Here is a 25,254-nt window from a genome sequence, read left to right as displayed (position 1 = left end):
GCTATGTTATATGGGTTGGAGACGGTGGCACTGACCAGAAAGCAGGACACAGAGCTGGACGTGGCAGAGTTAAAGATGCTAAGATTTGCACTGGGTGTGACGAGGATGGATAGGATTAGAAATGAGTACATTACAGAGTCAGCTCAAGTTGGACGGTTGGGAGACAAATTCAGAGAGGCGAGATTTCGTTGATTTGGACATGTGCAGAGGAGATATGCTGAGTTTATTGGGAGAAGGATGCAAAGGGAAGAGGAAAAGAGGAAAGCCTAAGCGAAGGTTTATGGATGTGGTGAGAGAGGACATGCAGGTGATGGGTGTAACAGAACAAGATGCAGAGGACAGAAAGATATGGAAGAAGATGATCTGCTGTAGCAACCCCTAATGGGAGCAGCTGAAAGAAGAAGATTTATGATGCAGGTTTTATCAAATGCACCGAAATTGATTGCATATCATTTACAAATTTAAGTCACTTGTTTGTAATAATTCTGTAGCTGCTTTAACATTATTAGAAGGCATTGCAAATGGAAGAATCAGAAGACAGCATTTACAGATGATGATGACTGGCTTCTAAGTCAATTTTGATTTCCAAGAGCTATCCTCTTGGAGCTGTGTGCTAAACTGGTGCCAGATTTACAAAAGCAGACTCTGATGAATTGTGCTCTACCTGTTCCTTTGCAAGGTCTGTCCACTCTCAAGTTTTTAGGCAAAGGAGCTTTTCAACGTGAACTTGCTGACGATCAGGTATTTCACAAACATCACTCAGTCATGTCATACCAGCTGTATAGGATTGTATTATCCGATTATCATCCTGATAGATAAGATTTCCTTACACTGTGGTTGAACTGTAAAACATAAAAATGTAATTCGCTGCAACATCCGGTTTTCCCAAATGTAATCAGAGCGGTCAACTGCATGTACTTTGCTATTGCAGCGGCACTGGACAAGTTAGATCAGCCAGGGATGAATCTTCAAAAGAATGAGCTGGCATTACACCATACATAGCTGGAATATCTATAAAAAACGGCAGCTCTGCACAGTTAGAGGTGCTTTTTCCAACTAGTATGGCAAAAGACAAGCAGTCCTTTTAAGTATTGTGAATCACGTCAAAGTAAAGAGCAGATATTCATTATGGCGCTTGGTCCCAATGCTACACTATAAAGGCACCTTCAGAGAATGAATTTGCTTATGTAAATAGAAAGCATTTCCACTCTATTAATTTGTTTCTCTATAGTGCACAGAAAGTGTGTCGCAGTGTGCAAACATGTACCTAAAGAGATGCATTATGATGAACTTGACCCACCAAATGATCAGCCAAATCGGACAGCATTACAACTTCACCTGGATGTCATTAGCTGAATGTAAAAACAAGCAATCAGATGCAACATTTATTTTTTAACCAATCCATTTTGTTTGTGGTCAGTATCACATAGTACAGCCCGTATATTCCTTACTTCACGTCTCTTACAGCATCCACTATTGCATTTTGTGACTCCAGAACAGAATTCGTCAGCACGCAGTCAGATAGCCTTCCAGCAGTTTCCGAGGCAGAGGTGTGTGTACAGCCAGCACCCGAAGACATGCTCAGCACATCAGCACCATCATCACCTGAGCATCGCATGGAGGTCAGTTTTTGTAATATTGTCTGAAACAGAATAAACAGATTGTGGGCTACGACTTCATGTCGACTGTGTGTGATATCTGAACATTTCTTTTATTCTTTCTGACACTGTGCGACTTTCTGAGCTGGGACTTTTGTGTGTTTCCACCACGCTTTTGTTGCTTATACTATATACCAACAAATAGCATGTGTTTCCTTGCCTCCAGTTCGCATTAGCTGAAATTCTTCTTTTTTTCCCCCACACGCCTTTTCCATTGTTTTTTAATCAAACACTGAATGGAAGGTGATATTTATAATAATTTGCATATTAAAATTTGTGGCAGAGTGATGGGTGTTGAGCAGGCTCCTGTCAATCATGGAGAATCCACTGCATCCACTAAACAGTATCATCTCCAGACAGAGGAGCAGCTTCAGCGACAGATTGCTGTCACTGTCCTGCTCCACTGACAGACTGAGGAGATCATTCCTCCCCCACACTATGCGACTCTTCAATTCCACTCGGGGGGGTAAACGTTAACATTATACAAAGTTATTGTCTGTTATACCTGCATTTTTATCACTCTTTAATATAATATTGTTTTTTTATCAATATGCTGCTGCAGGAGTATGTGAATTTCCCCTTGGGATTAATAAAGTATCTATCTATCTATCTATCTAGAACTGACAGGCAAAGCATAAGACAAGACAGATAAAGACAGCTGGGAAAACGTGCACTATTTTTCATCTGTCAGAGTCAGCATGAATTTGTATCCTCTTTGTCTTCTTTGGAATTGTATTATTCATCTAAGTGGGGGGCCTGTACATGAAGAAAGAGTATAAAGCCTTGGAACATTGCCCGGTACATCTCTAAAGCAGACGGACAGATGAGAGATATTGTCATCCGATCCGGAAAATCCTTCCAACGCAGTGACGAAAATGGCAGACTGTATACATCGGGCCTCCACTTCGGTGACAGTCATGTCATGGCCTCCTTGTCTGTTATGCAGCATAAACCGTCATTAAAGAAAGCTAAGTTATTTCTCCTATGTGATTTCTTACCGCTGTATCACTAAGGGATGGGTATCACCTTTTAATATTATATCTATAGATAGATAGATAGATAGATAGATAGATAGATAGATAGATAGATAGATAGATAGATAGATAGATAGATAGATAGATAGATAGATAGATAGATAGATAGATAGATAGATAGATAGATAGATAGATAGATAGATAGATAGATAGATAGATAGATAGATAGATAGATAGATAGATAGATAGATAGATAGATAGATAGATAGATAGATAGATAGATAGATAGATAGATAGATAGATAGATAGATAGATAGATAGATAGATAGATAGATACTTTATTAATCCCAGGGGGAAATTCACATATTCCAGCAGCAAAAATATTAAATTAAAGAGTAATAAAAAATGCAGATAAAAAAACAGACAATAACTTGAATAATGTTCAACGTTTACCCCCTCTGGTGGAATTGAAGAGTCGCATAGTTTGGGGGAGGAATGATCTTCTCAGTCTGTCAGTGGAGAAGGACAGTGACAGCAGTCTGTCACTGAAACTGCTCCTCTGTCTGGAGATGACACTGTTTAATGGATGTAGTGGATTCTCCATAATTGATAGGAGCCTGCTGAGTGCCCGTTGCTCTGCTACGGATGTCAGACCGTCCAGCTCTATGCCAACAATAGAGCCTGCCTTCCTCACCAGTTTGTCCAGGCGTGAGGCATCCTTCTTCTTAATGCTGCCTCCCCAGCACACCACTGCGTAGAAGAGGGCACTCGCCACAACCATCTGATAGAACATCTGCAGCATCTTACTGCAGATGTTGAAGGATGCCAGTCTTCTAAGGAAGTACAGGCGGCTCTGTCCTTTCTTGCACAGAGAATCAGTATTGGCAGTCCAGTCTAATTTATCGTCCAGCTGCACTCCTAGGTATTTATAGGTCTGCACCCTCTGCACACAGTCACCTCTGATGATCACGGGGTCCATGAGGGGCCTGGGTCTCCTAAAATCCACCACCAGTTCCTTGGTTTTGCTGGTGTTCAGTTGTAGGTGGTTTAAGTCGCACCATTTAACAAAGTCCTTGATGAGGTTTCTATACTCCTCCTCCTGCCCACTCCTGATGCAGCCTACGATAGCAGTGTCGTCAGCAAACTTTTGCACGTGGCAGGACTCCGAGTTGTATTGGAAGTCCGATGTATATAGGCTGAATAGGACCGGAGAAAGTACAGTCCCCTGCGGCGCTCCTGTGTTGCTGACCACAATGTCAGATCTGCAATTCCCGAGACGCACATACTGAGGTCTGTTTGTAAGATAGTCCACGATCCATGCCACCAGGTATGAATCTACTCCCATCTCTGTCAGCTTGTCCCTAAGGAGCAGAGGTTGGATGGTGTTGAAGGCGCTAGAGAAGTCTAGAAACATAATTCTTACAGCACCACTGCCTCTGTCCAAGTGGGAGAGGGATCGGTGTAGCATATAGATGATGGCATCTTCCGCTCCCACCTTCTCCTGATATGCAAACTGCAGAGGGTCGAGGGCGTGTTGGACCTGTGGCCTCAGGTGGTGAAGCAGCAGTCTATATATATATATATATATATATATATATATATAGACTCTGGTTATGTAACATGCCGCAATTACAAAAGAACTTACTCCAAAAAGGAAGATAGCGCCCCTGCTGGATGCAGTAGCAGAAGAAAATTTATTCATACTAACAGAAAAGCTCCTACTTGATAAGTAGGATGAAAACCATACTAAGGCATAGCCAGAAATACCAGCCAACTGTCTAAGCTTATTAAGTAAAATGTTATGATCTATGGTATCAAAGGCTGCACTAAGGTCGGGTAAAAAGTACGGAACAATTCCCAGCATCAGAAGCCATTAGGAGATCACTATAGACCTTTAAAAGAGCAGTCTCAGTATAGCACTGCTTTTGGAAACCATATTGTAAAAAAATACAAAACCTGTAAATTGTGTAATTGAGATTTAAATTGTATTTCTACAACCTTTTGTAATATTTTACTAATAAATGGTAATTTAGAAATTGGCCAATAATCTGGTAAATGAATTACCTCGGTGTGTTCAAAACAGCAAAGATGGACCTATGCTAGTGAGGGCCCCCAAGTAAAACAGGAGGTAATATCTCCAAAGAGGATGATGCAGGTTTCATCTTGCTAACTATTGAAAATAGATTGTTAAGTGAGATCTGAGCAAAGAAATTAAAAGACACTAGGCACTTGGAGACATCACTGAGAGAGGAACTTAAGGAGATTTTGGAACTCAAGTCTATCACCTTATTCACACAATGGTTAAGATATGTATTGCAGTCATCATCTGAGAGAAGCAAAATATGCTGAGGAGAAGGTATAACAATGTTAATGTTATTGAATAAAACCTTGACGTTATTTTTGCGAATAAGGAGACTGGCAAAATAAGAAGACCTAGCCTCTTTTCCCAATTCATTATTAGAGTAAAGTAATTATTTAAAATGTTCACGGTGGACAACCAAACCTGCAGACTTACACAGACCCTCTGCTTTCTGACAGGAGTGTCACAGACCACAATTAAGATTGTTAAGCCAGAGTAGGCGAAAAACAGCAGAGTGGCAACTAATTTTATAAGGGGCAATTTTATCAAGAATGGCCTTGCACTGATCATTATTAACAAGTATTAACAAGGAGCTCAACATTATCATAAGAACCAGACAAATTAAAAACAGAAGAAAATTCAGATACAGTGATCCCTCGCTATATCGCGCTTCGCCTTTCGCGGCTTCACTCTATTGCGGATTTTATATGTAAGCTTATTTAAATATATATCGCGGATTTTTTGCTGGTTCGCGGATTTCTGAGGACAATTGGTCTTTTAATTTCTGGTACATGCTTCCTCAGTTGGTTTGCCCAGTTGATTTCATACAAGGGACGCTATTGGCAGATGGCTGAAAAGCTACCCAACTTACTTTTCTTTCTCTCTCTCTTCCGCTGACTATCTGTGATCCTGACGTAGGGGGTGTGAGCAGGGGGGCTGTTCGCACACCTAGACGATACGGACGCTCGTCTAAAAATGCTGAAAGATTATCTTCACGTTGCTACCTTCTGTGTGCAGCTTTTAAGTATGCTGCACGGTGCTTCGCATACTTAAAAGCTCAAAGGGCACGTATTGATTTTTGACTTTGTTTTTCTCGGTCTCTCTCTCTCTCTATCTCTCTCTCTCTCTCTCCCTGCTCCTGACGGAGGGGGTGTGAGCTGCCGCCTTCAACAGCTTTGTACCAGCGGTGCTTCGCATACTTAAAAACAAACAGCCCTATTGATTTCTTTCCTTTCCTCTCTGTTTCCTTTGAAGAGGAAGATATGTTTGCATTCTTTTAATTGTGAGACAGAACTGTCATCTCTGTCTTGTCATGGAGCACAGTTTAAACTTTTGAAAAAGAGACAAATGTTTGTTTGCAGTGTTTGAATAACGTTCCTGTCTCTCTACAACCTCCTGTGTTTCTGCGCAAATCTGTGACCCAAGCATGACAATATAAAAATAACCATATAAACATATGGTTTCTACTTCGCGGATTTTCTTATTTCGCGGGTGGCTCTGGAACGCAACCCCCGCGATGGAGGAGGGATTACTGTATAACAAAGTCAACAATAAACCCATTATGCATAGTACATATATTTGGGAAAGAGTCAAAGTTAAATGAGACATTAAAAGAGACTGATGTATGGTCACTAAAAGAGTTTTCTACTGTCTTTACATTTTCTGTTTTAACCTTGTGTTCAACATTTCTTGCCTCACATTTCCTCTGACATTCTATATTTACACAGATTGTTGTAGACAGAGAACACACATGAAATGTATGTATTTCAAGTCATGGAATTTCATTACCTATATAATTCCTTACAAATGCATCGCAAGACAAACACTTCAACACAGACTTGAACTGTGAGGACTGCAGCAGGACGATGCCTTCATCTGACTGAATGGGGGGGTGTGTGATATGCTAATCCACACATTTGCAAATCAAAAATGGGCTAGTACCGTAGAGATAAGGATCTATGAGCTTCTTGGTGTATGTCAGGGAAATTTAAGGAGGTCAGGGACAACGAAAAAAAAAATAAACTCCAGGAATTCTAGTGTTAAGTGCAGATAGGTGGCTGACTTCAAAGCAGTTATTTTAAACCAAACATTGTAAAAATAAATATGCACAGTAACGTAAATTTTAACCCAAAGTTTAATTGCAAAAGTAAAATGAGTAACATATTAATATTAGCTTGCCATATTGCTAGAAGCATGTAAAATAAAACAAGTGAATTGGAGTTGTATGCAGCTGAGCATAATTATGTTATTATAGCATTATACAAAAAAGGGAGATTGGGTATATCCAAGCAACTATAGGCGTCTAAGCCCGGACTTTCAAAAAACAGACGAGAATGTTTTTTAGAAGAATTAAGTGGATAGGACTGGCAAGCTTTGTTAGGCCGCAACGATACACCTACAGACGCTACTGCTACATAAGTGTTGTACTGTTTATACTTGTGCACATACCTTACGTAAATTTAGAAGATTCCACCAGGTGGTAGTGAGGGATATTATCACAGTGAGAAAACATTCGGCTTCCCTGTGTTGTGAATTATTTGAAACATCCATTAAATTCCAAGGACACCTTGCCAAAATATCTCTGAAAAGGATGTTTAATGATTACATCCATCAATCCAGGGATGCACCCATTCCAACAAGCATCAGGTGCGAGACAGAAACAATCCCTGGAGAGGGCATCAGCTCATTGCAAGGTGAACACAAGCATACACATACGCTAGCATCATTTTAGCATCACCAAATCCCCAAACCTTCAAGTCTTTGGAAGGAAACAAGATCACACTGTGGAAACCCAGCAGGAAAACATGCAAACTCCAGGCAGGGAACACCAGGGATGTGACTCCCTACTGCGAGGAAGCAGCCCTGCCGCTCTGCCACTGTGCCACTCCCACATGTGTAATTATTAATAGTATTCATTATTTAAATAAAGTTAACAATTTATCTGTAAAATGTAATATACATAGTTTAATACATTTCATCATGAAAGTCATATCAAGTATAAATCTAAGGATTCTAAATGTGCAGAGAGCACATTTATTATATTATAAATATAATGTGTTCTGTGTGGTGATTGCTGCCATCAGTTCAGGAGGAAGCCACTGTACATTCTGATGCTGTTGTGAAGATGCAAAAAAAAAAAATGTATCGTGTCATTACGTTAGGGAATATACGATGCTTCAATATAAAAGCACAACAAATGCATTTGTATGTCGGCATTTTGCTTCACCACATCAAACCATTCATCAAACATCGAAGCAGACACATCAATCCTGTACGATCCACAAAGCAGCTTTCTGTCACATCAAGATAGTAAACAGGGACTCTGATGTCACGTTCTGACTTGATCACACTGCGCCCCCGACTTTTTACTGATACTGCAACTTGCACACGCGTCGCTTTAATTTCTGTGGACGTGCTCAGAGGATGCATCAAATAAACACTGGGAACGCATGGCAGCCATGATGCATGTGCATACACATTCTGAGCATTAAGTATAAATGGGCCCTTAGGCTTAATGGCCTGCTCTCGTTTAGATTGTTATAATGTTCTAAAGTGTTTAAAATTATAAAGGAAGTAAGTACAGCAGATCAAGACTATTACTTTAAAATCAGTTCAACAAGAACACAGTTAGAAACTTGTTACAGGAATTTTTTGTCCAAACTCATTTTTTCTTCACACAGACAACCAGTGACACATGGAATATGTTATGAAGTACAGTGGTAGACAGTAAAACCTGAAGAACCTTCAAAACTAAGCTAGAATTGATTTTTGTAAATATTATTAACACTGAAAGGAAAGTATAATATTATATACAGAGACTAATGTAGAGTTAAGAAATTAAGATATAAAAAGTAGGTTTCAGGTGCAACATATTGGGTTGACAAGTACAGCAAGTCATTAACTCAAAACAAAGGATAGCATTTAGCAAAAAGCAGCTTTTTTATTATCTTCTTATATAATACGCTACTGTTTCTGTCCAGGATTTTAAATCACCTGTAACTCACAAACCATTTGAACTATTGACCTAAATTTTGGTACACATATACTACATGATGTTTATTATCCACTTTTGGGGTAGTGATTGACTTCCAAGGTTAGTAACTCTTTATTTTTATTTTATTTTATTGTAGGATCAACTCTCAGCAGAAGCCAGCAGGGCAGCTGTGAAGCGCATGCATATGGGCGCCGTTCTCATCCCTACCACCTTCTCCGTCACTTCTCCTACCTCTTCACATCTTAAATCATTCTTGAGGCAGATTGAAGACTTAAGTGCCAGCTTAAGTGAAAAATTAAGGAAAACTTAAGTAATTGCAACACAAAAACTGACAATCAGTTTTAACGCAAAAAGATGCCAACAAAAGAAGAGAATAACCGGGCCGCTAGGGTGGAGAAAAGAAAAGCTGCTCAGGAAGCAGTAAGCGCATCAACCTCTGAGCAAATGAATGCTAAATGTACAGAGAAAGAGTATGAAAAATATGAATGCTCAAGTCAAGTGTATTCACTGCACGTTATCGTGTAGTGCACCGTTACTGGTTTGTTTATATTTTCATACTGCTCTTTTCACTGGTTACCTATTTTGTATACTTTGGGAGCGGGGCACATAAAACTAATACCAAAATGGACATTTTGTTACTTTATCTTACTTTCTCAAAAGTATTTGATTTTCTGTGAATGTGATAACACGTAGCTTTGAAGGTATGTAAACTGGAACACGGATGTCAAGTAGCAGAACCAAGGACCAGTGAAACAGTAATTATAGGATGATTTAAAAAGTGCACATGCAAAAAGATAATTTAATAATGCAACAAACTGCTAAGAAATAAATCTAACATAAAAAGCTGAATGTGTGTTTGCCTGATAGGAAAAACCTTTTTGTACAGTTTCCTCATTAGTGAACAAAAGACCATAAGCTATATTTTGTTCTGAAATGTTAACCCTTTGAGAACTTATTTAGTGGCCATATTTGCACAAGGAATTTTTCTGACTTTGCACAGGTATTCAAAGTTGCTCCCCATGTTGGCTTTAATTAGTGAATATTTGGTTTAGGGCTAAAATTATTCCCCCTATAAATGGAATTTATTCCACCACAGGCACAGTCGGATACCCGGCTACAAACTCCATAAAAACAGTTGAAGTGCTCATTTAAAAACAGGTTACTGATAAATAGTGAACAAAAGCGTACCTAGAGAAAAAAAGCACAGTGCGGCAAAGAAAGGAAAAAAAAAAATATTAACTTTAAAGTTCAGAAGAGGCTAAAACAAAAGTAATGTGCCCCAGATAACTTCTTTTTCCTACTGTCTCTCTCTTCCTTCACATTACAGAGATATATTTCTGCCATAATTAACACCATCAATCTATCATCTTTTAAACCTAGCAAGAAGACCCAATCCACCTAGCTTCAGCAACTTTTATTGCCTTAGTAGGTCCCTACTAATGGTACAGTATTCCTCAAAGACCTCTTTCATGTGAACATATCACATTTTAAAATGTCAATACAAACTTCCAAACTCAGTAGCTAACAGTAGCAAGTCACTTTGTACTTTTATTGAAAATTGCTTGATTTCCATCCTTCATGCCAACCAATTCACTAAACGTGGTGCATTCATATATTCCCAGACAACTGCTCCTTGAAGAAATACCTGCTCTGAAGAAATCATTTTGCAGGTTAAACCATACTGAGCCAGCAGCACACTCAAGTCACTGTTTTCCTGCATTCCACAGTACATGCAACACCCAGAAATGAACTACAAGCTCTGTACATATTTAAAAACATGTCTTCTAAACCACAGAATTGATGCCTGGACAAAAGTAAGAAATGAAGTATTTCTTCAGAGAGAGATGATGGAAAACTATTGAGTCTCACAGTCTCTCTAACTCACCAAGAATAAATATTAAAGAAATTGCTTTTAATTTTAAATTGGTGTTTATCTCATCATTTTTCGACTTCAGCGCTCACACTATAAAAATATCTATATATCAGGAGGGATATTAAGAAGACTGAAAATATTAGAAATGTATTACTAATAGAAGAACAGAACAAGTCAGTGGGTAAATGATGTTATATACTATTTGAAACTAGAAAAAATCAAACATATGCTATTTGAAACTAGAAAAAAATCAAATTTGTACTTACGAGGATCTGCATAAAACTTTTGCAAAATCTGGCAGGATCTAATCAATAACATTTTAGAATAAGCATTTAAATTGAGGAAGTAGGTTCTCTCTCCTCTTTTACTCCATTTATCTTTATTAATTTATTAATTTATCTATTTACTTATTTTTGCTAGCTTTAAGTTTTACTCTGCTGGCCTAGCTCTCTTTCTCAGGGGTGGGGGATGATTTGTTTTAAACCTTTTTTTTGTTAAACATGAGTTATTAGCATGGAATGCTATTTGTTTTTAAGAAAATCAATATAATCAAAACAAAAAAAAGAACAGAATTAAAAATTAAGACTGGAGTTTATTATTCTCAGTTACAATTGAGACTTTTTCACAATTTGACTTTCTTAGTTTGCTTGTATAGATTATTACACGTAAAACCAGAAACGAAATTCTGGAAAAACTATAAGGTACATTAAATAAGTAATAAAGACAAAAAACTGAACATTTACCTTTAAATAGTACACCAAAAGTTCACTGAGTGCTGGATCTGCATTCAGGTTGACTAAGAAGCTTTTGTCCTCACCAACACGAATACCAGATGATTGTAGAGATATTCCCAAGCTTTCCAGCTGCTTCTGGCGCTCCTGAAGAGAGACACATGCACATAACTGAATTAGACAGCATTTCAGGGCACAATAATGTTTGGGACAACTGGTATCGCAGGAGTTTGTGATTACCCAGCTGTGCTTCATTGCTTCATTTGTGTAGGCATAAGATACCTAGGGCTTGTTTCTACCCATAGGAGTCCTCAACATGAGAACAAGAGTTGTGTCAATTAAAATCCAAGAAGCCATTATGTGGCTGAAAACCAAAAGTAAAATAAGAGACATTGGTAAAACCTTAGGATCACCTAAATCAGCTCTCGGAATATCATTAATAAGATAGAACCCACTGTTCAGCTCAATAATTGCAAAGGGACTGGTCTGCCAAGAAAGGTCTCCACTGCCAATGACAGAAGAATCCTCACTACGGTAAAGAAAAAGCCCCTAACACCTCCCCAACAGATAAGAAAAACAGTTCAGGAGGCAGATGTATATATGTCAGAGACTACTATCCAAGAAGACTTCATGAACAGAAATACAGATGCCACACTACAAGATGCAAACCACAAGTTAGCTATAAAAACAGTATGGCCAGATTACAGTTTGCAAAATGTACTTAAAAGAGCCTACAGAATTCTGGAAAAAGGTCTTGCGGAGAGATGTCAAGAGCAGAGTGCAGTGATGAAAAAGGACCTCTCAAGATCCAACGCATACCACCACACTCGTTAAACATGGTTTTTGGGATTTATGGCTTGGGTATGTATGGCTGCCAATGCTGGCACACTTATCTACACAGGTAATATAACTGCTGACAGTAATTGCACAATGAACTCTGAGGTGTATAGAAACATCTTATCTGATAAAGTTCCAATAAATGCCTGCAAGATAACTGGACAGTGCTTCATCCTACAACAAGGTAAAGATCCCAAACATATTGCTAAAGAAACACAGTAGTTTTTCAAAGCTAAAAAATGGAAAATTCTTAAATGGCCAAGCCAGTCATCTGGTTTAAATTCAATTGAGCATGCCTTCCATATGCTGAAGAGAAAACTTAAGGGGCCAAGCCCCCAAAATAAACAAAGGGTGAAGATGGATTCATTAAAGGCTTGGCAGAGGATCACCAGAGAAGATCCACAGCACCTGGTAATGACTATGAATTGCAGACCTCAAGCAATAATTGCATATAAGGGGTATGCAACAAATTACTAAATATGACTGCTTTAAAATACTTAGCAATGTGAGTCCTAAATATTATGATGCCCTAAAATGCGAGGACCATATATAAAAAGTCTTCTCATTTCTATATGGTGTAAAAATGTGTGCAAATACTCTTAATTAAAGTCTACAATGTGTACTTTAATCATGTCAGAATTGTTTGATTTGCAGTTTTAAACTATGGAGGAAAAATGTGTCTTAGTCCTTAACATTATGGAGGGCACTGTATGTATACAGTGAAACTTAAGTCAAGAAAACATAAATAACTGCAGAATCAATCACATTCATGAGTGTTTTTAGAAATTAGGTTACAGAAGGAGGTTTCAAATTATAAAGTGAGCATGGATGCAGCATTCAGAAAGAAAAAGGTAATTTCTAAATTGTGTGCCTATCTGCCTTCAGCTTTTAGGACACTCTTACATTGAGCGACAAAAGAATGCCAAAGTAAAATCAGTGCAATTGGCTAATACAGCCTTGGAATACACTGATCTAGTAAACCTAAAAATTGTTAGCTAAAAATGTAGGCACTGCTCATATAAATAACACAAAACACTAATTCTATGTAACTAAATAAATCACATGCCTGCTTGGAATACATGCATGCAGACTTTCTTCAATAGAAAAAGATTACCCAACTGTATAGAATTGAAGTATTAAGTATCCAAAACAGTAGAAAACAACTTTTGTAAATATTTTCAAGTCAAGTTAGTGAGCATGCACTGGTACAGTGTGTTGCCACACCCACTACACAACGAAACAACTCAGGATCCCGGTTGGCACCCTCCCAGGCAGACAAGTGGTCCAGTCCCACCCTCCGGAAGTGACCCTCTATCTGCCACAGCCATGTGTTACGTGGGCGGCCCCTTGGCCTGGTCCAGCCACTTGGGTCCCCAACAATGAGGATCTTAAGAGCTGGATCACTCTTCGGGAAACGCGCCACATGGTCGTAGTGCCATAACTGACGCTCCCTCACAATGCAGGTAATGTGCCTCATTCGTGACTCAATGAGCAAAGGTATAATTGTGAGATCCTTGGTAAGAACCCAGATTTTAAATGTATGGAAATCATAAAGGCAATTCTAGCTCTAGAGTATGTCAATTGCACTAGATTTTCATGTTAAATTTTAGTTTGAAGATAACTAAGGCCATTGACAATGATAAAAAAAAATGTCCCAAAGAAAACTTGTAACAATTGACTGTGGTACTGCAGAACCATAATTACCTATCCTTGCAGTACATAATGCCAAACTTTCTACTACAGATAATACTCTGCTAATTAGAACTTCAGTATGCAACCAAAAAACTTTCTGCTAATTATGCAATACATGTGAAACAGAGCACTAAATACATCCAAAGTTCTTGGTAGAGATTACACAGAAACTGGAAACTAACCTGAGCAATTTCTTCAGTCTTGTGAAGCTTCTCTTCCCATGTGACAGTCATTTCTTTAAATAACTTTTCCGACTCCACCAAACGATCCTTCAGTTCTGGAGCTTTCAGAGACTATAATTTCAAAATAAAGACAGCTAAACTAACAATGACTTAGTTTACTTTATACTGTTAATAATAAATACTTAACGTTTGCTATAGGAGCAAAAAAATGCTAAGGAGAAAACACAGCTAAAGTCAAAATACAATTTTAGCTTAAGATTTTCAAATTTTATGCTTTCTTTAAAGAGTATAAAATATTTTCACCGATTATAAGTAGTGAATCAGCAATATATTTTAATGTGTATACTTTTGTAAAAAGAACAAACAAAAAGATGCATGCAGAAAAGCTAATCAGCATCTCTAATTAAGTTATGCTAGACTAAAGTGGCGAGTCATCCGAGTAAAGGGGCATATTTTATATCAGGCGTTTTAAAGTTCAGTGTTTGTGGCCCACCTGTAACTACAGATTTCTGTTCCCAACCAAGTTTTTTTTGATTGGACTCCTCTATAATTAATCAAGTCCCAGCGTCTATGTTTTCTTATGTTATCCCAGAAATTAAAAACAGGTTATGCTAAATGATTGCTGAAAGAAGATATGTTAGACAGAGATACTGCATGTTCATTCGTTATCTTGCTATTTAATATATTGTTATTTGTTAATATTTAGATTTTTTTAAGCCAGTATTTGCTAATAGGTGCATAAGTGGTTAAACTAAAGTACATGCTGTCCTTTTATCATTCAGTGTCATTTACACCAGTGTTCTCTCCTTTATTTTTTTCCACTTGCACATGTTGTCGATATGCTTGATCAACCCTCTCCAAACAGCTTGGTACTGCAACCCCTCATCAGTCAAACCCTTTTCCTTTAGATCTTCTTTTACTTTATCCAACCACCTCCTCTTTGGCCTGCCTCACTTTCTCTTCTCCAAACTTCTATTCCCATCCGTCTTTTGCCTGTGTATTCATGTCTCTCCTCATCACATCTCAATATCACTTCAACTAATTTCCTGTACTTTCTTAAATGACTCTACCACTTTTGTTGAGCCTATGAGTGTCTCATTTCTTATTCAGTCCTTATTTTAAAACTCCACACATCGATACCAACATTCTCATTTCTGTGACATCCGATCTCTTCACATGTACTCCCTCTTACTGTCCACATCTCAGCTCCATACTTTATTGCTAATCTTACCACTGTCTTAGTAACCTTATCTTCAAACTCTGCACTAATTCTCCAATCACACAATACTTTTGATACCTTCTTCTAACTGTTCCATCCACATTGCACTCTATTTGTTCTCTCCACAACTTATTTTCCACCAGTGATCTCTCTACTAATTATCATTTTGATACAATTAAAAGAGCAAACTCAATTTATTAGGCTTGATATAAATGTAAATTTCATACTACTGCACATGTCTCAGAACAAAGGAACACAAGAAAAAAGGCACCCTAATGATACAGCAAAATGAATTAAAGGTAAAAATTACTCATTAATAGAGAAATTGGTTGGAAAAAAAAGAATAACAATCTACAGCTACACGGTAGTACCTAGGATCGAACAGGAAAACCACTGCTATATACAAACAAGAAGATCATTTCATAGTTTTGAATCTGATGAAGCCAGAATTTAAAAGTATCTAAATTTCCATCAAGAAGGATGAGGGTAATTAGCCTGATTCGACTGATACATTAGTAAAAACAAGCAGAACACAGCAGTCACAGGGCTTGCAGGCAACACATTTTACACCCCACTCGGATCCAAAGAACAACAGTGACTTTCCTTACATGAGTTCTCTCATAAAGACTCATTCTTGTGCACACTCATTCTATTTAGTAAACAGGCACACTCCTAGTGGAAGAAGGCAAGATGTAATTGTAGTGATTGGGCTAAAGAGATCTTTAATGAAGAAGACATTCTTAGAACATCTTTGCAGCCTGTCACAAGAGACCAGAAAGGTTAAAACAGCACATTCTCTGAGAAACAATAAAATATACTCAAGTTTGTGCTGTCGATTTCCATAAAGGCTGGAAAAAATGGTATTCTGTTACATGTAGGTAGCTTTCTCACTATCTCATGATGCATTTCTAGACGCTTACCTGATGTTATGATTTCAAAAGGACACCATGAACAAGATGCACTGTCTCACACAGACCCTCAACTATGTGATCCACAACCAGTTTAACCAGATTTACCCAGGTAAGCTGGTTGCCCCTTAATCTTTTTTTCCTTCTCTCTCTGCATTCCTAGGTATACTTTGGAATGAGAACTATTCTTTTCCTATCATCCAACACCACCTCTAAACATGCCTTTTGCTTTACCTCCTCTTTAACCTCATCCACTCCACCTCAACCCTGATGCACTTCTTCATCCAATATTTCTCTGCCTTTCTCTCAACATCTCCAAGTCACCTTACAGCATAGCACCTATCACCTCCAAACAAAGTAATTTTCCTTTCACTTCATAATACTCCACACATTCAGTTTTTCCTAGCTTTGTTTCATGTTCTGACTTTATATGCCAAGTCTCATTCCGACACAGAATACAACTCTTCAAACAGCGTCCATCAACATTTCACTACAATGTCAGATAGGTTTCTTTTTAAGTTGTTGTTATGGCCAAGGCTCCACTCAAAGCATTTGGCCAGTTTTTATGACATCTGGGAGAAGGACAGCTGCTGGGAATAGATTTGACCATACAGGTGAGTGAATCCTGTTTGTAACAGCATATAGGAACCCAGTGTGAATAAGTCCCTGAATTAAATGAAGGAAACAAAATAACACTGGTTCCAAAAACTGTATTAGACATTATAAACTCACCCATATTGGAACCTCAAGTCTTAGAGGTGGCTATCCAGACTAAGGAGGTACGAATGGGAAGAGTAAAAGGGATGCAGTGCAAAGAGGTCCTGGATATACCTGAAGGGAACAGAGTAGCACTTAATCCTACAAAAGTGAGAGATGGAGCCAAATAATGGTCACACAGACAGGAAAGAGTCCTCCTTTAACAAAACGGGGACTCAAACTGTCTTGTGGCCACAAAGAAAAATGGGGAGCCTGCTTAAAGAGAAAGACATACCCAACATGGGGGAAATATCCAATCCCAAAACCCCAGAAGGCTCATGTGGTTATAGGTCTCCACCTACCACATTACCACAGGGTGAGCCAGAGAACGATGTCATTATGACCTTTCCACTTTGCTTTAGGAAAAGGAGGAAAATATCTCCAATGAACAGAGGTCATTGTTATAAGTACCAAAAGACAGGGACATGATGGGGGAGCCATGTACTGACATCCTGGCCAGGATGAAGGATAATTTCATACCTGGACGGGAGGCAGAATGGAAGGACAGATGAGCTTACTGGCCTGATGAGGAAATGACTTTGTACCCAGCCAGACAAATATAACTGATAGACCAGCGGAAGCCGGGAGGACTTCCTTCCCCCATATGGCAAGTGGTAGTGGTCTTCTTGTGGCATCCCAGTTTGGACACCCACAGGAGTGCTTGCTTGGCACTCGAGCTCCATATGTGCAAAGCATACAATTATTCAACTTAAAATTATATATCAAGCACATATGTCTTGCTTAAAATTGTCCAAAATGTTTCCAGGGCAAGATCCAACCTGCAAAAGCTGCAATCAAGTTCCAGCCTCACTGGGTCACATATTTTGGGCCTGCACCAAATTAACATCATTTTGGACAAAATTTTTTAAGTGCCTTTCAGACAGCCTTGGTGTCACAATCCGTCCTAATCCACTAAAAGCTGTGTTTGGTGTTCTTCCAGATGGGCTTAAAGTGAAGAAGGACAAACAAACTGTGATTGCCTTCACTACACTATTGGCACGTAGACTTATTTTGCTAAACTGGAAGAATCCTAACTCTTCTCTTTTAAGTCAGTGGGTAACTGATGTTTTATATTTTTTGAAAGTGGAAAAAATTAAATTCTCACTTAGATGATCTGTGCAGAACTTTTTCAAACCTGGCAGGATCTAATCAGTAATATTAACACTAGAATTACCAGAGCCTACGAAAAAACTCGGAAATCCGTCCCACCTTAAATTGCGTCTTAAATCCGTTTGCACCTCTCCGCCTGAGTCTTTTGTCATCAAAATGTGTTGATAAACACAAGCTACTAGCAGCCAGCTATTCCATCCCCCCACCGACTTAGAATGAACTTCTCCTAGCTCATGCCTTGCCTTGATTTGATTACAGTATCTGGGATTGAAGTGGAGTTTTAGAGTGGAAATAATATAGCGTTATTTGGAATACACGCATTTCATGTGTGTTCCGTTTCTATAGTAGTCTGTGCAAACACATTTTTAAAACAGAAACGTTTTTCATATTCTAATAGTAAATGACAAAATGTAGGCATAAACTATATAACGTATGAAGCCTGAAGTCCATATATCAAAGAAACACTTTCACAAAAGGTACAAATAAGAGAACACGTGCGCTTTTATTCAAAAATATAACTGCACAAAAAAAAAAAGCCGTGGCGTAATGGTATCAGCTCCTGACTGGGAATCAGAGGGTGGCGAGTTCGATCCCGCACGGCTCCACTTTGAGAAGTGAACTGCTCTTATTCTTACAATTTTAGAATAACAACATAAATTTGATTTCAGTCTGTAATAGCCGGTGTAACTTATGATACTGGTAAAGGTTAGCTTTTTTTTTTTTAATTCACTTTTCATTCTCGCAGTCGCATTCAGAATCAACCACCAACTGTAACTTGCTTTCTTTATTCTTCGGTTATAGTCTTGAATAAAAGTGCAAAAGGGTTGATTTATATTCAATCCTATTTTTAGTAAAAAAAAAAAAAAAGATCTATTTGTATGGAATGATTACAATAAAATTTAAGATAAAAAAAAAAATTAAAAAAAAAAGAGGAGTGCTTGCTTGGGTACTGGAGTCTGGGAGTACCACCCAAAGAGTACCACTGCCAAAGAGGACCTCCCTGCTTTCCAAATGACCCGGAAGTGCTTCCAAGAGCACTGTAACACTGGAAGCAGTCCCAGGTTCCATCTGAAAAGAATTCCACTGCCTCATACTGGGGAGTCAGAGTCAGAAGGCAGTGGGCAACACTCTTGGAGGAAGGAAGGAGAAAGAAATTGACTGATCTGATTGTATTCTGACAGATCTTTGCAACCGCGCTTATTATATGGGTGCTTTGGTTTAATAAATAACTTTTATTTAAATCAAGAACTGTTTTGACCATTACTGTGTCTGAGGTTTGGGGCTCAGTGGTGCTCCCTGGTGGTTACATCCTATTGTTAATTCTTTCAAAATCCTCATTTCAAACAACATTATCCCATTTAATTAGCAACTTCTCTATGTACCTCTTCCAGATATCCATAATCTATCAATAATGATGTTCCCTTTAATGTTTTTCAAGGTAATTCACATCTACTACATCCTGCCTTTCTTTTACCATTTCCTCTATGATCTGAACATATTCCTCTTTCCATCCATTCTAAAAATAATACATTTTACTTATTCTGCCATTCACTTACTAACTGCTATCTCTTGACTCTTGCACTCTCACACCTTTTTTGTAGCATTTTGCTTTGCTTCAATATAGTTTGTGCTGTCAACCTCTGCCTTTCTTTTCTTCCACTCCTTATTGTAAATCCTTTTCCCCTCAAATACCATTTCTAACATAGCATTCTACCACCACGTTTCTTAGTTTCTCACCAGTTCCTTTGTCTAACAATTGCACTGAAACCTCATTCACTCTTATTAACAATGTTTAAGCAAATCTAATTATCACATAGTCCTCCTTCAACTTTCAGACCTTCAGGTTCAGTACTCACCCCTTCTTTAATTTTTCTCATGCCTCTGTATTAAAAGATCTCCTAAACCATGCAAAGTTGTGACATGAAGCCATCTCCAGGGATCCCCCTAACATTTTTCAACCAGTTGTTTTATCATGCTCATTATACCAGATTCATATTTCACCAATTTGATTTTCTCCTTCCAAAACATGGTGCTGCACAAAACCCATCTCCATTGCATCACCGAACCCCACAACAAAGAAAAGGGGAATTACATTTTGTCTTTATTGCATCCAGCAGGGGGTGCATGCTCTCTTGGAACCTGTTTGTTTTAAAAAATGTAGCACATAGTTTTGACCTGGTTTGTTTTATATTAGAACATTAAAACAAATCTAAGAGAACAGTCCATTCAGCCCAACAAAGTTCACCATTCTTATCCATTTAATTCCAAAAAAATCAAGCCTAGTTTTGAAAGTCCCTAAAGTTCTACTTTCTACCACACTACTTCATAGCTTATTCCATGTGTCTACAGTTGTGTAAAATAAAAACTTCCTAATGTTTGTTCGAAATTTACCGTTAAGTTTTCAACTGTGTCCCAGTGTTCTTGGTGAGCTAATTTTAAAAGAACAGTCTCGATCCACTGTACTACATTGCTTCATAAATTTAAACACTTCAATCATGTATTCTCTTAATCTTCTTTTGCTTAAACTGAAAAGGCTCAGCTCTTTTAATCATTCCTCATAGCCCTGCGATCAACCTAGAGACCCAAACTGTACGCAGTACTCCAGATCAGGCTTCACCAGTGCAATTTAAACCTTGAGTATAACCTCCTTGGACATGGACTCTACACATTGTGCTATATAATCTAAAATTCTTTAAGCCTTCTTAATGGCTTCTGAACACTGTAAGATGTACTTTCGATTTCAGGACTTCCAAGTGTGTATTCAAACTTAACTTTTTTACTTCATACATGTAATACTTTTACTTACATTAAATTTCATTTGCCATGAATCTGCCCAAGTCTCTGTAATGATTCAATGGATTATAGATTATCTGCCAGTCCATCTGACTTGGTATCATTTGCAAACTTAATCAGCTTGTTACTTATATTCCTGTATGAAATTCCTGTTTATACGGTATACCCTTTCCGCCACTGAAACGGTGCAATCATAGTTCAGTTCTTCAGCTGGGGTTGTTGACAACTGTAGTCCATTTGGTAGGAGTGGAGGCATAATTCTTGGCACAGAGTTAACGTCATCTGTGCTGATGGACTTCTGGTTTGAGGCATCTTGAGAGGCCTTAAATACCCAAAACTTGTAGCAGATTCAGTGAGAAATTTGTGATCAATAGCAGGTATGGATAACTATCAAGTGAGCTATTGGCATATGCTATGTATAGATTAGGCTCTTTAAGGTACCAATACAGCATATTAAATCCTTGTCTGGGAACAGTGTATCAGCTCTAATCACTAAAGTTCCCTGCCTAAAAGAACTGTCCTTGCTTCAGCTAAATTAAACATAATTAGGTTGTCAAATCACAATATCAAATAGTTATTTTTCAATTTATTATACCTACAATGTAAGATTGTTGTTATTTTGTTAGGTATAGATGAAGTTAAAAAACCTTAGAAAGGCCAAAAAAATTGAAAAGATGTCCTACACCAAGAGGTAACATAAAAGAGGACAAATTCCTAATACATAGCAATGATACTGGTATAATATGTAAGGAAAAAATAACAAACATAAATAATCTGTGTTTGTGTGACTTTTCAGAAAGTGATTTTGCTAAATATTTTTGTTTAAAGTTTGTTGTGATGTTTAGTATTGTTGTATTTATTTACATGTTTTATAATGTAATCACATTTGGCTTTAATCACTTTTACTGTGTGTTTTATCTGTTGAATGGTGGTTTAAACTTCTTGTGTTGGAACTTTGTCCAGGATTTAACTCATATTACAATGGAGCTGCCTAGGAATAATCCTTAGTAAATCTTCACACATTTCTTCATGTATTTTAAAGTCATACATCAATGTCAATGGGTTGCTCCCATCATTTTTCCCACTTCCTTGAGTTGGTTGCATAAATAATTGCTGGTAGAGCTTGGAGTAGTGGGGTGTTGGGGAGGTTTGTAGTGTTAACAATTTCATAAAGATCAAAATCTTAATTAAAAAACTGTTCTGTGAACAAAAGAAAGTGTCAAGCATCAGGTAAAATACAGAAACACCCATTATTTCATCATGTTAAAACCAGACTACATAACTTAAATCTGGCTGTTTCAGTAATGTAAGCATGGGCTCATGTCAAGATCACTTCCGTTGTCTTAGGTAAGCACTGCCATCTAAAACCTCTTTGACCATCTCCGCTCCCCCATCGTGCTGGCAGACTGTGATGATGTACTTGTTATTGGGGATTCAACTATATGCCACCTCAGTATTTCGTGCCCTAAACGTAAAACTTTTGTTTCCCCGATGCACAAATACAATATATTATGAAAAGGGCCCTGACAGTCATTGAGAAGTACAAGGAGAGGGCTGTTGAGACTATCGCACTATACGCAGGCATAAACGATATTTGATGTCGACAATCAGAGGTTCTAAAAACGGATTAATTCAAGCCACAAAGGAGAGGACCCAAGCAGCAAGAATCATTGTTTCATGTGAATTACCCTTGGCTTGGTCAGATGAAGCCTCCAGTCGAGTGCCGGCCTTGAACAACTGGATGAGAGGCGTCTGCCAGAGACAGAACATCAGTTTCATGGACAATTGCATCCAAACAGAATCAGCACCCGGGTCCTCTCTGACAATATCTCAAAGGTAATCTTTCTTTCTTGACTATGTAATTTTAGTCATAATGTTTACTATAATGCTATTTAAGTATGTGATAATTCTGTACTGAGTTCACCTTTAGATGTGCACTGTATTAGCACATTAATAATAGCTAATCATAGTCTAACTAAAAAACCAGAAAAAGCGGGATAAATGCAAATAACTTGATTACAATTTTCACCTATAGATACCCACTGTATTAGATCTATAACAACAGATTATAGGTTAAATAGAAACGCCACACAAAGTGGCAAAAATGCGAACAACTTACTGGTAATTACCATTTTAAGCTGCCATAACACTCCCATTCAGCTCTGCTCTTCCAAGATTTTAAATATGGTTTACTAAATATTAAAGCATTAACAAGGAAGACTCTTTACCTTAACGTTCTTATCAGTGAAAGGATAATAGACTTTCCTAGCCAGATTAAGTGAAATATGGCTCAGCTCTGATGGTGCTGCAGTGTTAATTGAAACTGCACCTCCAAATGACAGCTTTGTTTACTCAGTTCGCCAGGGCAAAGAAGGTGGCGGTTTAGCAAATATTGACTCGAGCTGATTAAACTATGATATTTGTTTTGGTACTTTCACATCTTTCAAACATTTTGCTGTGCTTCTTCAAGGAGGGACAGCCTCTCGCATTGACCATTTATAGACCTCCAAAATATAATGTGCCTTTTTTTGAGGAATTCTCAGACTTGGTAGCTGTAATAATAACTAATTATGATATATTGTTATTTATAAATTATTTAAGTTTCATGTGAATAACCAATGTGACACGAAAGCAAAATAATTCATGAACTTACTGCATTCTTTTGATCTTTTTCAGCAAGTCAGCCAGCCCACTGATAAGAGAGGACAGACGTTTTAGTGATTTCAAAAGGATTAAAAGTTGATGTGAGGCAGGTCATGGATATCAGTATATCTGACCATTTTTGCATATTATTTGATGTAGATATACTGTTAACTACAATTAGTAAGATGTAATGTGATGTAAGATGTGTAATGTTAAAAAATGTTATTTTGATACATCTGCAGCTTGAGTGTTTGCCAATATTCTAAACAATCAGTGTGTTTGTAGTGCTTACTAAAATAACATTAATAGTGTAACCAAAAAATTTTAATGCTAAGGTAAGAGCTGCAGCTGACTGTTAAGAAATCTTCCAGCACTATCATACCTTAGAAGACCCAAACATTGTCCGATCTAAAGGGAACATGCCGGAGAGTTGAGCATAAATGGGGAAAAAGCTAAACTATGAAATAATTAAATAATAAACATATTAAATATTAAAGGCAAAAATAACATAATTTAACAAGTAGTCCACCTTGAGAGGCAGTCCTATTTCTCTAAAATTATAAATGATAACGCTGGTAATCCAAGAGTTTTATTCTCAACTATTGATCATCTTCTTAACCCAGCTCACTCAAGGGAATGCCTCCTAAAAACTACTAGTGAAACTTGATGCTTTTGCCATATTTTTTAGAAACAAAATAAATGATATTGGAAATAATATAGTACATCCGTCCCAAGATTAATCCCTTTATGCAAATTTAATTTTTTCACTGAAATAGATCTACCTGAACTACATAGAATAATTTCTCAGCTGAAACCTCATCTGCATTCTTGACCCAGTACCAACAGGATTTCTTAAAGAAGTCTCCAATGTGCTAATCGATAGTGTACTTGACATAGTGAACTCATCATTAGATACAGGGGTCTTCCCGGACTCTCTAAAGACTGCAGTTGTTAAACCCTTGCTTAAGAAAAATAATCTTGACTCCTCTGGCTTTGATAACTTTAGACAAATTTCTATCTTGTCTTTAAATAAAATTCTAGAAAAGGTGTTTTTTAAGCAACTAAATGATTACTTGAATAAACATTCTATTCCTGACAAGTTTAAGAACAAATCATGGTACAGACACTGCGTTGGTTATAGTAGCAAATGATTTGTGGGATACTGCAGACAGTGGCCATATATCCGTTCTTGTTCTCTTAAACCTGAGTATAGCACTTGACACCCTAGACCACAGTACTCTTATAAATCACCTTAGACAGTGTCTTAAATTGGTTTCGGTCTTACTTAGCAGGTAGAAAATTCTTTGTTAGTTGTGGTGATTGTACTTCGTTGACCAATGATACTGTATATGGGGTACAACAAGGATTTATCCTGGGTCCATTGCTTTTTTTCAATCTACATGATTCAATTAGGTCAGGTTTTCTCAAAGCATAATGTGCATTACAACAGCTATCCAAATGACACATAGTTTTATTTATCAATAACATCTGATGACCCTGTGGCTCTTGGCTCTCTGATTCAATGTCTTAGCAGTACTTCCGAATGGATAAGTAGAAACTTTCTCAAACTAAGATCTTATTGATTGGCAAATATGGAAATAGCAAAGGTATTAGAAATAAATTTGATCCCTTAGGTTTAGAAGTCAAGGCAGAAGTAAAGAATTTAAAGGTAATCACTGACTCTGACCTAAACTTTAAATTGTATATTAACCAGATTACTAGGACTGCACTTTTTCACTTAAGGAATACAGCAACTGCACTTTTTCACTTAAGGAATATAGCAAAAGTTAAACCTCTTATAACT

At 37.7% G+C, this 25,254-nt stretch overlaps 1 protein-coding gene across 1 annotated transcript in view; it reads right to left on the bottom strand.

The window, feature by feature from the left end:
• LOC114649345 (kinesin-like protein KIF13B) overlaps window positions 1-25,254 on the bottom strand; it is a 664,407-nt gene that overhangs the window by 411,375 nt on the left and 227,778 nt on the right. Inside the window, exons 12-13 of the mRNA XM_051924704.1 lie at window positions 14,022-14,132; window positions 11,323-11,457 (exon numbers count right to left, since the gene is read on the bottom strand). Of these exons, the coding sequence (XP_051780664.1) occupies window positions 11,323-11,457; window positions 14,022-14,132 (246 nt within the window). The remainder of the gene's footprint in view (window positions 1-11,322; window positions 11,458-14,021; window positions 14,133-25,254) is intronic.

Source organism: Erpetoichthys calabaricus, chromosome 3 (genome assembly GCF_900747795.2).
Source record: "Erpetoichthys calabaricus chromosome 3, fErpCal1.3, whole genome shotgun sequence".
Classification (NCBI taxonomy): domain Eukaryota; kingdom Metazoa; phylum Chordata; class Cladistia; order Polypteriformes; family Polypteridae; genus Erpetoichthys; species Erpetoichthys calabaricus.
Note: the sequence above shows the minus strand (reverse complement) of the source record. Positions and strands in the feature narration are given on the sequence as shown.